At 38.9% G+C, this 18722-nt stretch overlaps 1 protein-coding gene across 1 annotated transcript in view; it reads left to right on the top strand.

Moving 5' to 3' along the window:
• AGBL4 (AGBL carboxypeptidase 4) overlaps positions 1 to 18722 on the top strand; it is a gene marked incomplete at its 5' end in the record, with an annotated part of 879139 nt that overhangs the window by 204948 nt on the left and 655469 nt on the right. The window contains one exon of the mRNA XM_041483183.1: positions 9599 to 9693. Within this exon, the coding sequence (XP_041339117.1) occupies positions 9599 to 9693 (95 nt within the window). The remainder of the gene's footprint in view (positions 1 to 9598; positions 9694 to 18722) is intronic.

Raw genomic sequence — 18722 nt, 5'->3', positions numbered from 1 at the left:
AGACACTTACCTTTCCTATTGAAATCCTCCCTTTTCCTTTGTTTAGCTGTTCTGTTCATGACACTGTCAAAACATGTTTATTCCACATGCTGTGAATCACCTTTGCAAACAAACAGAGATCAGCATTTGAATCTAACATTCAGCATTTCAGCTTCAGAATGGGATTTTCAAAGCTTTGAGTACAATTCATATATCCCCCTACTATTAGGGTTGGTTAAGGCAGTTCTGAGGTCTTATTCTAAATGTCAAATAGGTACACAAAAAATAGCAGGAATTAGATCAGATTTTCTTCTACTTACCCTTGGGTTTTCTTTTGAAGCGGAAAACTTTGAATAGTCTGTTAGTACATGAGTTAGACTCTTGGAGTAGAATTCTAAGCAGTGAAAATTGAAAATACAAGCAATAGTGCTGAAGAACTGTAGAAATCATGAGCATTTTTTTTCAAATCGATACTGCAAGCTCCTTGTTGTCAATGCTAAGATTCCAATGTACACTAACACATTGATTATATCTTCTTATAGAAATTGGTGAATTGTGTGAATGTTGCAGTATTGCAAAAGGATTCAGCTAGAAAGAGCAGAAGAAACCCCAGTATTTTAACCCTGGTATATAGAAATAGAATAGATTATTAATTTTGCAAAGGAAAACTAGAGGGCACATGCTATAACAATACCCCTTATTTTAATGAAACTGATAGCATATAGTTTATATTTTTCCTCAAAAAAAGGTTGGGTTTTTTTTATCATCAGCACTGCAGCTACTCCAAGGAGCCAATTCTAATTCTGTCTAAATATAAAGGAGCTGTACAATATGGGAAACCTTTATTCTATTACTATTCAGAGCCATGCATGGAAGAACATAGAAGGTTCAAAGGTTTCATTGTAATAGCTGCTAAAATGCTTGAATTAAAGAAAATAAAGGGAAAACCAAGGACCTCCATGAATAACCTGGACACAAAGCCCATCTGTGCTTAGTTACTGGAGAAGTAAATAGAGAGGGTTTATGTTTGCAAGGCTATGATCATAGTAACATGACCAAGACCACTGGCAGTAATAACCAGGGGCTGTACACATCAAAATGTCATTGTTTTCTAACCCATCAGAGAACACTGAGGTAAATATATTGGTGCTGGTTTTTGAGCTCTCCCGTATATCCTGTCTTGCCTTCTATGTGTTATCATCTCCTTCTTTTCCCCCACAGAATTTTCCCACAAGCTCCAGACAAACATTAGCTTTTAACTGTGAAAAATGCCAGCTGCAAAAATACAAAGTAAACAATTGCTGGAAAAGCTTCATCCAAATCTCTCCCTTAACAGGGCTTTCTTTATCTTCCTCACAAGGACCTACACTTGAAAAGGCTTTTTCATTCTCATCTTCCAGCCTGGGTATCAGATGGATTTCTGCCTTTCTGTTTGCATGCTATTTAAATTGTTATTGTTACCTTCTGTGTGTTTAGGGATTGAGCAAAGTCATGATCCATACAAATATCAGTGTCACTCTGTCTTTGTTAGTGCCACTGTCACCTGCTGCTTTGCAGTATTTTGGGTGAGAGTGTTCAGCACTCCACCTGCATGCTTTAGGCTCTGCATCCCTTTGGTGTCCATCACCAGGGTCTAATTTGTTGGGAAGTGCATCCCTTGTTGGTAAGGGAGGCTTTGATTCTGGATCATGGGCTGATTTGCACTTTATGAGGGGCCCAAAAAAGCAGTCTGTGCAGAGTGTGCAGAATGCTCCCATATGAACTTAGTGCCACTTCAGGCTCTGCTCTTCAGGACACACTTTATGCCAGGGCTCACAAACGTGGGCTTTTGGTTCTTACCATAGTCCCTGTGTGTGATGACTTTTTCTGCCCTTTTCCAGCCTGATCTCATTGTTTCGAAGCCTCCTGTGGGCCCTGCACCATGAAGGGGATTTGGACTAGAAAACATTTCATTGATAGCATTATCTTTTTGTACCACCAAGAAGATGTTACTATGATAACCATTTCAAATCTACAAAACCTTGTAGCATTTCTTCTCACTGGCTAAATAATTTCTATTAGGAAAAGGAAAATGTAAGTCTTTTCAGCTGCTTCCTCTTGAGGGATGTAAGATATCCGCAAATTTTGCTAACACGTTCCAGAACAGCCAGCTGTTACTATCCACCTGCAGCCATAATATTGATTGAAAAGAATATAGAACCTAAACATGGATAGCTTCTGTAATTATGCAGAATGAGTTTAATACATGATGCTACTTCAAATGTCATCTGGCAGTGGCTGCAATGTGGCATGGAATCTATTAGGAAATAATTCAGCTGGTTGAGAAAGTCTCACAGAAAGACTATGCACTGTTTTCTTCTATTACTGATTCCTGAAAATATTCATGGATGTGGAAAAAGGCAATGACAAGACCAACAGGGCTCAGGCACCTGTCAGTTAGCAAATGAAAAGTTGCTCTCACATCCCTGTAGCTCTGCAATTTCCCAGCAATGGAACTAGAAGCATCTTTTGCCAAAGTCTGCATATATATTAAGAGATACGAAATAATAAAAGTATTTGGTTTTTTTTCCCCCCAAGCTGATTAAATAAAGATGCCTTTGGTATTTTTGCAAAAAAATTGACCTTTTATTACAAAGAATGGAAAAAAATAATGGCAAGAAGGTTTCAGCTTCAAACCTGTTTTAAATAACTCTGTAGCCTGGTTATATGCCCTGTCAGGACTTGTGCTATTTTCTTTTTGATGAATCAACACAATTCAATATACGTCTTGTGACACATTTGCAATTCTATTGGAGATTTTGGCCCAAGGGAGCAAGGAACAGGAGTCACTCTAATTACACAACTGCTCGCTTTCCAAATGGACATTTCTGAGTTTTCAATTGAAAGTGTCAGATTATTGATGTTCAGATGAACAGTTAGAACAGAAAGCTGGCTTATGATTGCAAGAGAACAATACTGTTATTCTGTTCATTGAAAAAATTGCTGTTTTTCCAAAAAAAGTTGAGTTGGGAAAACTTTGAATGACTCTTGCTCTCATAATTTTCAAGTCCAACAGGTCACACAGAGAAGCCAGGTTAGTGGTCATTCCACAGCATGGGATGACACAAGGAGTAGCAATTCCTCTGTAAATCCTTTTGAAAGCTTTCTGCTGGAAGAGGGTCTTCTCCACAGTTTCCCCCTGCCATAGAACTTAGTGAGATAAAAGTGAAATTCCAAATGGGGAATGAACACTGGCTTGCAAAGGTCTTACACCTCCTGTGGGGCTATGCATATGAATTTGAGGGCAAAGAAAGAACTGCCAGAAAGGACAGACAACTAGGAAAATGCCTAAACTAGTAATTATTTATAAAAGTATTTTTTGCTGTGGACACACAGTTAAACCTGATTACCTGAAAACCACTCATACAGCTTAAGGGTGCTGGGCTGGCATCAAACCCAAGAATATCTCCCACACACAGACAAATCCCACAATAAAGGCTAATCTAATTTAATAGTTAGCAAAGCATTATATCAGAGGTGTTGTTCTATTAAAATCCTTTGGGCCTCTTTTTAATGTTGCTCTTTGCAGCATCCCAGACTTCAGCATTCCTCTCTTTCAAGTAACTAAATGAAGATCTCTACCAAGGGAAAAACAGTAATAATTCACAATCTGTAATACATTTGCTGCGTCACTTTCCTAAAATTTTGTTGTGTTGTAAAGACTCAACAGTTTCCAGTTAACAAGACACAGGTGCAGCTGATGAGCAAGGCTGGTGGAGCTCTCCGTGGTCCCCAGCATCCTCCCCCCATCTGAAAATGAGAATTTATGTTCTCCTCCTGAGCATCAGCAGGTTTTGAAAGCTCCTTAGCTAAAGAGAAAAAGGCTAAATGCTGTCAATATTAAAAACTTTTCCATTTGAAAGGACAAGTGTTCCTACAAAGGGAAAAGAGAAGCATGGCTTATTTTAAAATGTTAGCAGTAATGAATGATTTAAATTTGAAAAGGTCAGAAAAACGCTATTTGTAAGTTCTCATTGGGGATTTTGCACAGACCTGACTGTTATATTACTTGTTTTCTTCAGCATTGATAACAGTTGCAGGTGATACTTTTTTCTTGCCATTTGGAAGTCCCTCCAGTGTAATTTATTTTTGTACAGCTTTTTATAAGGTGCTTTGTCAGAAAAGATCCTAAAGACCTTCTGACTCAAATACTGAAATGCAGCACATTTTTTGGTGAGCAGGCAGCAATCCCGTGTTGCCACTTTCTCACATTCATAAATGGTGTCTCAAAATCTCACAAGTCATGAGTTTGGTTAATTTTTCTTTCTTTGTGGTTTGTTTTTTTTTTTATTTTTTTCTTTATCTCCTTCTGAAGTAGATCTGCCCTTTAAAGGGATGAAAACTTACATCTTTACACTTTTTTTTTTTAAAAAAAGAAGGAAAGGATAACTAATTTTGCCAAGGCAAGAACCCAACTCAAAAAGATGTACAGGTTTCACGAATTCACAAAACACTGTAATATCTAAAGAATCTACAGGAGAGGAAAGCAAGATCAAGCAGCATAAATGAGGCAGAGCTCCATGATATCCAGCACCTTTGGATCCTAATTGTTCATTCAAAGAAAAAAGGCTCAACTTAATTTCAGCTGAAAGGTCTTGGAAGTAATACTTAGTGCCCAGTTGTCTTATTTTGGCTGGTTAAATGAAGAAATTGTTCATGACTGACCAAACAATTGGTCTCCAGGTACTTTGATAGCTCATACTGGTAGCATTCAGCATTGTCCACTGAATTGAAATTGTTATGCTATTAATATTAGACATATTATATAATTTTAAATATTTAATATATGTATGTTACATCAATATCAAGCCTGACACTTCCTACTGCAAACCCTATTTTAAGTTAGTTAAAACTTCTCATATTTGTAATGATTTGACACAAAATTTTCCGTGCCAGGTGTCTGCCTCAGGCAAAATTTTGTGGTGTTCTATGGTGTATTTGTTTCTTTTTTTTTTTTTCCCTTTTAATGTCAGCCAGAGCTGCACATTTATTTCTGTGAGCAGCCAGCCAGGGAAAACTGTGCAAAATAAACCTGGGAGCCTTTTTGAAGAGGCCTAGTGTGTCCTTATCCTGGGGGAAGGCTCTTAACCTTTGTCAAAGGTGTGACTTTCTTTTGGAAACCTGCTTCAGTTGGAAAACCTGCTGGGAGCTGGGTGAACCTTGTGCTCCCACCATCCTGTTGGAATATGATGCTCAATAGAGCCATCCACTCCTAGTGCCTTCAGCTCCAAACCAAAACCACCTTGCTGTGTGCTTGCCCCCCAAACAGCCAACAACTCCTTCCAGCCCCAGTCAGGAAAACTGCTGGCAATAAGAAAAAAATGTGATATACTTCAGCCACCTTTCCTCCTTTTTCCATGCTTCATCTTTAGCTTGCTCATGTTAAATACACTGAGCATCTCTTAATACCTGTTTGTGCTTTTAATTCCTGAAGTCTACAAAGGACTATAAGGAAAACTACATATAAATACAATTTCTATGTAAATTTTAAGGCTAAAGGAAAGTACCAAGCTTTTCCCTTGTTTTCTGTCCCAATGATTTTATCAGCAAGATACCTTCAAATTCAAACTTACTGTCCGTGTCATGGAAAGAGGTCCTCCTCCTTCTTCTCTCTGTGGGAAGAACTTGCCTGCCTTGTCTCATGTTCTCCAACATCTGTCTCAGATTTGGCAGGACAAGCACAGAGCCTGAGACTGCAGCAGTTTTCTTCCCTCATGCTGTGAAGCCACAACACATCCTGGTGCATCCCCAAGAGCATGGTTTGACTTGGTGCTGTCCTGAGAGGCTTTTCTACACCATGCCTCTTCCACCTACCCAGAAATTGCAGATCAATTTGTCAAAATAATGCAATATATTCAAGATTTTATCCTGAATTTGAAGTGGAAGCACAGAGTTATAATTTCTGGTACAGCATCTGTTTGAATATTGCTTCTTTTAGTGGTATTCATACACTCCCAAATACAAAACAAGTATTTTTATTGTAAAAATTTCTGCCATTTTTCTCTATGTTGATGCTCTGGAGACCAGAACAATTTCTAGGGAATTTTAAGTACGTTTAATCTAGTTTTGTTTTCTTGACTTGACATTTCTTAAGTTGTTGAATGCTCATTTTGGAGTATCTCAATTATATTGGTTATAAGATGACAATCTTGTACATCTCTATAACTGATATAATAATTCAGAATAGTAATAACTGTCTGTCAAAAAAAGTGTTTTAACGTGCTCAGTTTGTTTCTAGTCCTTTTGCTCTTTACGCTGGTGTGCTAAAGGATATAAGTACAGACAGAAATTAGACTAAAAATTAGATTTGTTCAGCAAAACTTTGATTGTTGTATCACAGCCCTTTATGACAGCATTCAGTTCAAAGCTGTTTGCATACCTTATTGAGCAAGCTGCATATTTTTCCAGCGTGTGTACCCAGTGTGTATCCTGCAGTCATTACATTTTTGCACACTCCACTGGCTGAGCTGCATGGACTATTTTAACCACCACCAGGAACACTTGACGGAGTTCAGCTGCTCATTTGAGTGCTTCGGTTTGTGTGCTTTATTACCTCAGTGGCGTGTGTTGATAAAGTTCTGCTGTGTGCTGTTAAATTTTTGGTTCTGCCAATCTAGCTGGGTGCCATGCTGGGGGAATTGCACGCGTTGCTGAGTGCTCGCTCCGCGGCGAGCGGCAGCGCTCGGAACGCTATAATCGGCAGTGTTTTGTTAAATGAGCTGCATATTTTTGTTTTTATATACATTGCTTACCCAGTTGTGTACATTTGCCCAACTCATTATACAAAATAAGCTTGATTGGAATAAGAACATTCTCTACCAGCTGTCTGCTCTGAGTCAGTATGTAACAAAATTAGCAACTTTCCCTTTCCAACAGTGACATGATTGCATCCAAAGTTTAAGGCAATTGGTTTGGAGATCTTGTTTGTTTCATTCACTCCATGCAAACATCAAGATTAACAAACCAATTTGTTGCAACTTAATTTGTTTTCAAAAATATGAACAGAGTTAAGTAACAGAGGAAAAACTGAGCATTCTAATAGAGGGAAATGCTTCCATGTAGAGCATAAAGCATGTAGAGACCTGAATACCATTCTCTAACTTAAAGCCATCCATTAGAAATGTAAGATGGAAAATAACTAGAGACCTCCCAAAGTGGATATTTCATCAGATAAGCAATAACCTAAATACCTAAAATTACAAGCATAACATTCTGTAAATTTAAGTGCATTATTTTATCCAGAATTATAAAAATAAGTTCATCTCATGACCACTAGAAAATCTCAAAATACATGAAAACCCTTGTGCAGGGATATGTAGTTTTCCTGCTGCTTTTGGTGCAAAATTGAATTACCACCTTCAAAAAAGTGATTTTCTCAACTTGCTAGTTTTTCATGTCAGTTCTAGTCAAACCTACAGGTTATTTTTAGATTTTGCTTTTACTGATTGGCAGAATTTGCAGCATAGAAGTATGTGCTCCCATTCACAAAATCTTCAGCACTACCTTAACCCAAAAAAACTTAATTTTTCTTGAGTACAGAGCCACTTAGGGATATGCAGTTTACCTGTCTTCCTACTTGTCCCATATGAAAGGGTAAATGTGCCTGGTTCCTGTTTGTGTCCCACTGCTAATTCCTTTCACTTTAATCTCACTCCCTGTTGCCTGAGCAGACTGCCTGGAAGGTCCAGATTTGTTTTTGCAAAGTTTTACATATGAAAGCTTATTGTTTTAGTCAAAAAATGTTTGATTTTTAAACAATGATCAATCAGTTCTTAGGCTTCTCATGGACCAATATGAAGGGTGCCAACATTACAATAGTTTGTTCTAAAAGAAAAGTGTGAATATTACTTTTAGTGGTTTGTCTTCACTTCTACCTTCAAAAAACAAACATAAAGAGATTCATAGAAATTCACTATATCACTATATTGTGGACTGTTTCATAAAAACTAATTTAGACTTCATATTTTGTTTTCTTGGAGTACATCAACACTGAGTATCAAAAGAGTACAACAAATGAGGGATACTGCATTTGCCATCTGAAAAGTCAGTGTACTCCATGAGATGAGCTAGATCCAATTTAGACTTTCTTAACAGAGACAGAATAAGTAATTTTGCATGAAATGACTTGAAGCAGACAGATGGTAAAGAAAAAGGTTTTGTCTCTGTTTTCTCTCGTCTTCCCCCTGCATTAATTTGCTTTTAGTATCAGTCCATTACCTTTAAAGATCTAAATTCTACTCTTCCCTTGACCTATTAAATATCATCTTCAGTTTTCCCAAAGTTTCAGTTTAAATTAAGATCAGATTTAGAATATTTTCTTCTTATCTATAATATTCGTGCACCCTTGGTCAGTTTGCAGATGACACCAACTCGGATGGGAGTATTGATCTGCTGGTAGGCAGGAAGGCTCTGCAGAGGGATCTGGTTGATCAGCCAAGGCAAATTGTATGAAGTTCAACAAGGTCAAGTGCCAGGTCCAGTCTTTGGGCCACAACAAACCCCTGCAGTGCTCTGGGTTGGGGCAGAGTGGCTGGAAAACTGCCTGGGGAAAAATGCCCTGGGGGTGCTGGTCACCAGGGGCTGAAGACGAGCCAGCTGTGCCCAGGTGGGCAGGAAGGCCAGTGGCACCTGGCTTGTGCCAGCAATGGTGTGGCAGCAGGAGCAGGGCAGTGACTGTCCCCCTGTCCTGGGCACTGTGGGGCCACACCTCGGGTGCTGTGTCCAGTTCTGGGCCCCTCATGAGCAGAGCGACTTTGAGGGGCTGGAGCGAGTCCAGGGAGGGGCAGCGGAGCTGGGGCAGGGTCTGGAGCACAAGTCTGGTGAGGAGAGGCTGAGGGAGCAGGAGGGGCTCAGCCTGGAGAACAGGAGGATCAGAGGTGAACTTGCAACTACCTGGAAGGAGGTTGTAGCAGGGTAGGAGTCATTCTCTCCTCCCAGATAACAAGCAATAGGACAAGAGGTTTTACCAGAGGTTTTAGATTGCATATTAGGAAAAAAAATCTTCACTGAAAGAGTTGTTAAGGATTGGAACTGTTTGCTAAAGGAAGTAAGCAGTCACCTTCTCCAGAGGGATGTAGATGTGGTGCTCAGGGACATGGTTCAGCCATGGACTTGGCAGTGCTGGATTAATGGTTGGACTTGATCTTGGAAGTCTTTTCCAGCTTCAGCAATTCTATGTTTCTATCCTATGGTTCTGTGAAGCAGTTAGAAGGTTTTCACAAGGAATGCCAGCCCATCTCTCAGCTTTCCATCTACCTCTGTAATGTTAACTGCAGCACACTGGACTAGCTCTGCTTATTTTTTCATCTGGCTAGGATTCCTACTGAAAAATCAGTGTGCTAAATTAAAAACATATATTTCATGTGCATCAATGCAGTGTGAAACAACATGGACATTTTAAATACTCGGAACAGACAGGATATCCATTATCTGAGTCCATGGAGAATAACAATAATTCATAAGGTACACATCTAGTGCATATGTTATCCATGTATATTTTTATGCATCTGTTATAGACATGTAGAAAGTCTTTCAGAATTTATACCTGGTGTTTTTTCTTTTCCTTTTTTTTCCTCTCCAGAGAGTAATTTTCAATGTTGTCAACTTCAGTAAAACAAAAAGCCTCTACAGAGATGGGATGGCTCCAATGGTGAAATCCACAAGCCGACCAAAATGGTGAGTTACTCTCTCAAAGAATTAATGAGATAAATGGGTTTTACTTGGCACTTGTACCAAAGACCCCATGGTTGAGGAGCACTTTTACCTACTTTAACTTGGTGCAGCAGTGTTGTGAGGACAGGTTCTCTTTGGAGCAGATGCCAATGTGAATTCTGGAGGTCCGTTGTAGTTCCTTGTTTCAAGTGCCATGACTGGAGGGATATCCATTTGAGCAAACTGAGCAGCCAGGGCTTGGGGCAAACTGGTTTTCAGCAACTGTCCAGCTCTTAGGACAGTAATTGTACCACTTTTTGCCTGCATTAGACTCCAAAAAGACCCCTACAAATATTATGGGAGATTGGTCTGGTTTTGAAAAGCTGCTTGGAATTGTTCTGCCTGTTTTGGGGTGGCTGGAGTTTGGTGGAGGAATGTGAGCTCTGCCACGTGAGTTGACCTCACATGAATGAGCAGTGCCAGGTCTAAGGGAGAGGGAGGCCAAACAACCTCATCATTAGCTACATAAAATGTACAAAATGGGAACTTGTGCATATTAAACATGTGAATACCCATATAGATTGTACATTTTCTCAAAGTAAATGTAATGAAACATCTACTGTGAATAATAATATGCAAATCTAGTGAGTCTGAATGCATGCAAGACTCCCAAGAATTATTTGATTTGCCTTTGCCAGGAGACTTGTTTGAATATGGATGGTGAGGTTAGGCCAGAGGTGTACAGTAAGTTATTCTTGTCAGCCTTCACAGCTGCTACTTTTTATTGGTTAATTAGTAATACATTTGATCAAGCTGGACATTATCGGGGCTTTATGAATATATCTTTCTTAAATGCTTCAACTGTCACAAATTTTCCACTCACAAGATGGAAATGGTGGTCATAAGATTGTTCTCATTGTGTGGCTTCCTCTTCATACAACCAACAGAATGGATATTTGGCTTTTTGTGTAATGGTAAGGTCAGATGGACAAAAGAACTGACTCACAGTACAGTTAGTGGATTGAGTCAATTCCAGCTCAATAGGAACATGTAATAACATTGAAAATTAATTTAAAAAATCCATTGCATTTAGTGTTTTTGTAGCAAAAGCCATGTTAATTGTGTTTACTATTTAACTTCAGAAAAATCTTTTGGGGCATTTCAGGGCCACATTTATCAAGCATATTTTAATCATCTTTCAAAACCTTTTGCTTTTCTCACTGGGGTCTGGTATTTGCAGCTAAGTGTATTGTGTTTTAAGTTTATGTATAAATCAGATATTGCTTTCATACAAATTTTATGCCTTACTTTGGTTTCAAATTAAAGTGTAAATCTTACAAAACAATGCAAAATGGACTTATTTTTTTAGAACATAGAGGCTCCTTCGCTATTTTTAAAACAGATTTCTCTTCAATTTCCCCGGAGATCTATTTATTTTTGTGTTTTATATTTTTAGAGGATGTATTTTGCTCCCATGAAAGTGAGGAATGAATAACATTGCCTGAAGCCAGGCACAGTGTAGGCAGCAGGTGCTGAGCAGCTTCCTTTTACAGGGCTACTACCACACTTTAATCCTGTTTCAAAAATTCAAGATGTAATTTTTTTTCTTTAAAAAGATGATTATTCTATTAAGATATTTTTATTTTTTTTTCTAATAGTCTGCATATGAAAACATCTTGCTCTGCTTTGAAGGTGCACATTAATTCATACTGTTATCAGGGACCTTAGTGATATTGGGGTCTACTCAGTATAATTTTCTGTCTTGATGTTAATAGGATTTATGCATGTGTTTTCCAAGTGGGAAAACATATATATTATTTTTGGATACATGGGTTCTATCAGGGCTGTCTTCCATTTGGATTATGCCTTTCACAGTTACCTCTGTATCTGTTTCCATGGCATTCTAGCACAACCTGTAAACAAAATTTTCTCTTTCTCTGTTTGCTGAAATAGGATTTACCAGCACTTGCAGCTGCTGTTGCAGCACACAGGTGGCTGTGGTCCTTGAACACGAGCAGGGCAATATCCAGCTGCATTGATTGGATCCTGTTTGATGTTTTGTATGTATTAGTCTTGTAAGCAGTACTGTATCATTCAGTGCTGCAAAAGTGCTGAGCTCTACATGAGAGGAGGAAGGGGTGGAAGGAAACTATTGGAACTCTCCACCTCATATGGAGGGTTTATGTCAGCATAGCAGTTTAGTGGACACAATGCAATTAAATTAGAAAGTGATATATTAATTACAAAAAGCTGAAGAAACACTAAAGGTTTTAAAATCCAGTTAAAAGGAAGATCATCAGTAGCCATGGGCTACAAATACACTGTAGCTCAGGCTTCATCTCTTAACTCCACTTTATGAAACATTTGAGGAATTAATCATTATTGTGCCTGCATTTGTTCTGTACCAAAATTCACCCAACTTCCTCTGACCACACTGATAGGCACAACCCTGTGTCACACATAACTATTCCACTCCCTTTTTGAGATGATCAGTTTTGACTTTTAGACGATAAAGTGCCTGTTTTCCTTTTTGCATTTGAGAGATATAGGTACATAATCCCTCTTAATAACAGATGTTCAAACCTGAGTTATGGCTTTTTGATTTAAACGAAAACTCCTCCTGTATTCAGGCTAGAATTTGACTGTATTGCTCACAAAACCCTGCATATCAAAAGTAGATTGGCCTCCAGAGACTGTGAATTTTAATATTTGTTTTGAGTGTGGTTATGCAAACATGGCTCCGAGCTTTGCAACACTTTGTGAGTTTGATTCTTGACTCTGGAACAAATTGCTGCCAAGTGCTCTTGAAGTAGAGAGTGTGTCAAACAGAGATCAACGTTTTTGACCTGTATTCTCTTGCCCTGTGGGGTAAGATCTTTAAATGCAGACAGCATCAAGGTTCAGCTCAGTGTTACTGATGTAAATGGAGTATATCACTGTCATCAAAGCACTCTATGTGGACACAGATGTTCTGGTGTTGACATATTCTTCTCTTTTGAAGCAAGGCCAAATACATTTCCAGTAATGAGCTACTGGAAAAGAGGAAGCAGTAGGGATATCCTTGAGGGATAAGGAAAAATATAGGTTTCACTGTAAAGAAAAATATTTCTTAAAAAAAAAATTGAAGCCTGGAAAAAAAATTCTGATTAAAATGGTATCTATGTTTTCCCCACATCTGGTCATGGACACTAAATAGTAAGGGGTTGTATCAGCTGTATCAAATTTCACTGCATTGAAGCACAGTTCCCGTATAGAAATACAGCAATGTGCCACACCTTATGACATCAGTTGCTCTCCATAGCAGAATGGACAAGACAAAACACAAGACTTTTTTAAAAACTAAGGAAATGGGCCATGTCACATTAACATTTTGCTTAAAATTAGCTGTTTTTTCAGCTATACTGCATCAACATTTTAGAGAACTGGAAGGAATTTTAAAATAAAAAATTACTATATATAAATTTTTAATATAAAACCTCAGTCTCATAGAGACCTGTTCTGATTTGCCTGTGTCTGTTTTTCCTCTTTAGTGGGTGTGAAGAATTTGAAGGGAGATGGATTTGAGGAAATTGAATTTTTGCTGTGTTTATGGACTTTGTGCTGTAATCCTATTTTTCTTTGTTGCTTGATTTAAGTACAATGTTATTTTGTTGCAGTTTCTTAATCATGATTTCCCACTAAGAGCCCTGTCTTTGGAAGTAAAGGTAGTAAAAAAGTCTGCCATGTGGGCATAGCAGTGGAAGACCATCTAAGTACATATACTGCACTAATGTATTGATTGCACAAAGTTTTACAAGTTTCTCAAAGTTAAATAGAAGAGTGAATTGTTCGAGAGGCAGCAGATTTTCCAAATGATGAAGTGAGCAAATATTCCCTTTGGGCAGAGAACAGCTATAACTCTTGATTATTCAGTGTGAGCATTGCCTCATTGGGGACATTAGTTTTTCAAATTGTGCTAATCTTTTAAAAGTAACAACTGGCCACTCATCACCTTAGGTATTTCAGCAAGATCATGTGCAAAACTCTAATTAGTATTTATAGAACAGCAACTCCTCCCAGTAGAATAGTAGCAGTAGCTGGCAAATATCTGGTTGACACCTGTTAAGTCTTTAGACATCCATTGTATTTTATTCTGCATTTCAAATGAGCAGAGAGCAGTAGGTGAAGTCCCCATAATTAAGGGATAAAGGATAATAAATAACATGGCTCTTGAGTGGATGAACACAAGGTTAAAGGCTGTTCTGCGGTTTTGATGCTGTATTTCAGGAACTGTTTGTTTGTAAGTAATAATTCTAGCTAAAATATTATTGAGCTTTCAACATATGGAGGATTTATGTCTAGATCTAAATGTGTTTTGTTTATAATGTCAGATTTCAAACTGCTTCTTGGCAAAGCAGTTGCTTTCTTCCCTGTCTTTTGTCTCACTCAGCAGTGATGGCTTTTAACTGGGTAGGCCCCTTCCCCAGCAAGCACTCTGCTACCTCTGCTGCTAAAACATCTACTGCTAAATGCTCACAACACATTGCTTCTGAAGTGTTTTTCTTTTCCAGCAAACCTGGAAGCACAGAAAAACTTCTGGGTAATTAATTCAAATTTGAAACTTTATGTATCTTGGTAAATATTGTCATGATGAGGAATTTTGGTAGACATCAAGAAAAGCAATGTAAGTTTTATGAACAATACTCCCATATGTTCCATTCATCAGAAGGGGACAAGTCTGAGAAAATCTGAATTTTGAGTAGCTAAAATGTGTTGCTTCTTGCCAAGTTTCTTTAACATTTGTGTCTACAATGCAGTGTTACAATCACTACCATGTCTACCAGGCTGCATTATACATTCTGAGACTTTCAGCAGCATTTTTAGTATGTATTTATATATCTTTAGCCATAAGATAAGCTGTTTGTGAAATGAGCTGTCATTTGTGGTGAAACAGTTTGAGAATAAAGCACTAAATATATATATAGCTTGCTAATCTGAAAGACTAAAATTGCTTACTATAAAATATGTAGCAGGCTGGGGCTAGCGATAACATCACCTGAATTTAGGTGAGGAAGATGAACAAGCTGTTAGCATTACCTGATTCCTTCCTTGGCCTATTTTACAACTTTGGCTACTCTTGGAGGTTTGTTCTTTTGCCAGCTCTGTAGTGTCGTGTGTGCCTGCTCCTGCTTTCCCGAGGAATGTGGTGAGAAAGCTTTTGGAGGCTCAGGGATGTGTCCCGTGGCACAGGTGGGTGTCGAGGCAGTCCCTGCCAGGTGCAGCTGCAGCTCCTCAGAGCTGCCCCCTCCCTCGTCCTGCACAGCTCTGCACAGGAGCACCAGGCTGGGAGTGGGCCCAGGGTAAAACCAGGCTTTGAAGGAAGAAAAAGAGGATTTAGCCTTGGTCTGGATCCTGGCAGAGATCCAAAATCAGCTGTATAGCTCCAACCACAGGAGCAGTAAGGGAGCTGGGAATAAGTGGCTGAAGCAGGGACAAGGGAATGGGGGTAGCAGCTCCCACAAAATGCCTTGAGAATTGTCTGTGGAACAGACCACAGCCTTCATTTCAACGACTTACAGCATTTTTTTTGGAGAACATGGGCAGAAAGGCATTTCAGTATCAACCTTTTGAAATCCCACATTGAGTGAAAAGCAGAAGTAGTTTTGTCTTGGTCTTAGTGCAGCTCTTTGGAAGAAAATAAGATCTTTTTAGACAGGTTTCAGGTTGGCACATATATTAAAGTGAAATAAATGCCAGTCCCTGGGTAAAATAAGGTTTGTGTTCATCTTGCAAAATAACAAAAGAAATAGTTCTAACCAGTCTACAAACCTATAAAAGAAACACACTCACTTCCTCTTTCCCAGCTCAGCAAAGGTGGTTATTCCTGGAAGTAGAGAGGAGATTCCATATCACTGTTATTAACAACAGCTTTTGTGGAAATAGAGGAGAGATTATATTCTGCTGAAAAAATCCCAGAGTCAGATCCCAAAAAATAATGTGTTTATTGTGTAGATTAAATGGGATTTGTGTCAAGAAAGTAAGATACATTTTATTGGAGGGATATTTCACTGCAAATTTAGATGGAATTATGTTGGAGAAAACTAATAACAAGGTAATTAATATAAAGAAAGGCAAATGAGTTTTAGGATTCAAAGAGAAAATGATGAAGAAGTTCCAAAGGCTGCTATGCCACGCTGAAAAACCCTAGCTGTTTTATATGTGTGTGTTTCCTCATCATTTATCTAACTGATCTCCTATAAATCAATTTATTTAGATTACAGCAGAGTTAAAAGGCCCCAGCCAGGATCAAGACTCATTGTGCTTAGTGCTGTGGAAACATATAAACAGACAAAGCCCCTTTCTAAAGTTGTGAAAATTTTATGATTGATTTCAGTAAGAGCAAAGTTAGGCCAATACTGAGCACTTCTGAAAATTCCATCCTTAAAGATTTATTCCAAGCAGTAACTGTTTAAAAAATGACATACTGCTTACATAAGAGTCTAAATATTTGATGGTTATAGTATTTACATCTAAAACACCAGAGGCTATGTGCTTTAATACCTCAATCTGTTTCCCATATACTCTGTCAACATGAGTTCCCTGCATTGATTGAGGGCACTCTGTGATCCCTAAGGTTGTATTCATGAAAGGTTACCCTTGGTGCTACTTTATTCATGAAAGGTTTGAAGCACATAGGAAACAAATGGGTTTGGCTCCTGTTAGGTGCATTTTTGTCATCTATAAATACTTAATTTCTGGGGTTCTGATGAGAAATTAAAAAAAATCTTAAAAGCATTCCGTTGTGTGAAAATAGCTCCCCCATCACCGGTGCAAACCGCAATGAAATTTGCAGTTTGGAGATTTTGTGGCAGTTTAAAACAACTGAATTGTAGCTTTTTCCCACTACAGTCCATGGTATTGAGTTTAATAGCTGCAAAATATGACCAGAGCTGTGCATTATATCCCATCCTGAAACAGGTCATTCTCTCTCCTCAGGTGATGGGCATTTGGTGGAACTGATTGCATGAAAAGTGTTCACAGAACTGGGTCCCTAACCTTGGCAGGTTTAACAAAAAGTACATAAAATTGAAGCTTTTTTTCCCCTGAAATGAGTCTGTAAGTTAGATAAATATGGGCAGCACTGAGCTCAAAGTAGAGTCAAACTACCAAGAGGACATTGCAGCTTTTCATTGCAATTTTATACTTTGGACTAATGGAGTGAAGCAGAATGAAAATCACCTCTGTTAAGAATGGCATTTATCAGCTGTAAGTACTTAGTAGTAAGAGCTCTACACAGACAAAGCTGAGTGTCACCAAGAAATGTACTTGAAAATCAGACTGTTAACACAAGACTACACAAATAGGAGCCAAAAACTGTAATCAGAAAATGTAACATCTCTTTAAGAATCTTTTAATGGTCTGAAGAGTGCTAGACAAGTTGAATTTAACAAGATGTAATAACCTATGACATAATATAATTGAGAATGCACCAGGACGCAGCACAGTCAGGTTAAATTTTGGCTTTCCTTCACTTGGCTTTGCAACTTTAAAGATCTTTCAACACAAGGTTTTAAAAATACATAGTCCTCTTTAAATTTATATATGACATAAAAGCATAGAATGTGCAATACATCAGAAATACAATTCTAAGCAAAGTTAGGGCTGAAACATCCAGCTTAATATTTTTAAATATTTGTTTGAATCATTAACAACAAAGTTTCTATTCATTTGCTGTGAAGAAACAATGTTTAGTGCAGAGGAAAAGGTGTGAACTTCTGATAAAAGTGAGACCGTTATCAGGCGCTTGCCTTATATTTGAGGTGCCGTGGTAAAAGTCAAAGCAATGAGTTCAATTTCTCTTTTAATAGAAAACAAAATAGAAGACAAAAACATTTTGCTATACTGTGGAAATTGAGAAAATAAGCAGTAAATAAGTATGGCAAGTGATAATGCAGGATCAGAACATTAAAATAATAGCTGCTGTATATTGAGCTTGGTCTCATGGGATTCAACAGTTGTATACAAACCTAAAAGATAAAATCCAGGTTTTTATGCTGTGATTACTAAGGATAAGCTATGAATTAACTTCTGTATGATATGGCACAGGTTTGAGAGAATTAAAATTTAATAACAATACAATAGGGATAAGATCTTTCCTGTATCTCTAGATGCTGAGGCAGTGGTTAAGGTTTGTTTTTTAAAACTGCTTCAAGTAGGATTATTGAATTCCAGCTTGAAAGTGAAACTTTGTCTTCCTGCTTCACTATATTAAGCATCTCTGAGATTGAAAACCTAGCAAGAGCTCTCCTAGTGTGATTAGAAAGTATCCAATATTTTTTGGCAGCAAATACTAATCCCAATCATTCTGTCTAGTACTGCTCAGGCAGCACGAGGATAACTGGCTGTCAGATGTTTTGGGTAATGGAAAGGTGAGGCTCCAGGCTCTCAGTGGAAAGCTGGCAGCTTTGCTGACAGTTCCCTGCCTCTGGAAAATCAGAATGCTGCTGGGGAGGGGATGGGCTGCGCTGGGTGAGTGGTCTGGGCAGGGCTGGTGCTTGGCTGGAACAGCATCCCTGTGGAAACCATGGATCTTTGGTAGAGGTTTGAACCACACAGTGCCTTCATTTCCACCTTCACATTTCCTTGCAGCTTTCCCTGCCTTCCATTGAGCAGCTCTGGGTGGGATGCAGGGGCTAGTTCATCTTTTTGGGCTCCTGGGTATTGGGCAGCTGGTTTGGGGCATTTCCCGGTACCTGTGGTGACATTCCCAGGCTGGACATGCCCACAGCTCGGCTGTGCAGGTGGGTGGGCCGTGCAGGTGAGCAGTGCAGGTGGATGAGCCATGCAGGTGAGCAGTGCAGGTGGGTGAGCCGTGCAGGTGAGCCGTGCAGGTGGGTGAGCCATTCAGGTGAGCAGTACAGATGGGTGGGCCGGGCAGGTGAGCAGTGCAGGGGAGCAGTGCAGGTGGGTGAGCCGTGCAGGTGGGTGGGCTGGCCGTGCAGGTGAGAAGTGCAGGTGGGCAGTGCAGGTGGGTGAGCAGTGCAGGTGAGCAGTGCAGGTGGGTGGGTGGTGCA

The sequence above is a fragment of the Pyrgilauda ruficollis genome, unplaced genomic scaffold, assembly GCF_017590135.1.
Source record: "Pyrgilauda ruficollis isolate IOZ18807 unplaced genomic scaffold, ASM1759013v1 scaffold6, whole genome shotgun sequence".
NCBI classification, from domain to species: domain Eukaryota; kingdom Metazoa; phylum Chordata; class Aves; order Passeriformes; family Passeridae; genus Pyrgilauda; species Pyrgilauda ruficollis.
This window is presented reverse-complemented; position numbering and strand designations above follow the sequence as displayed.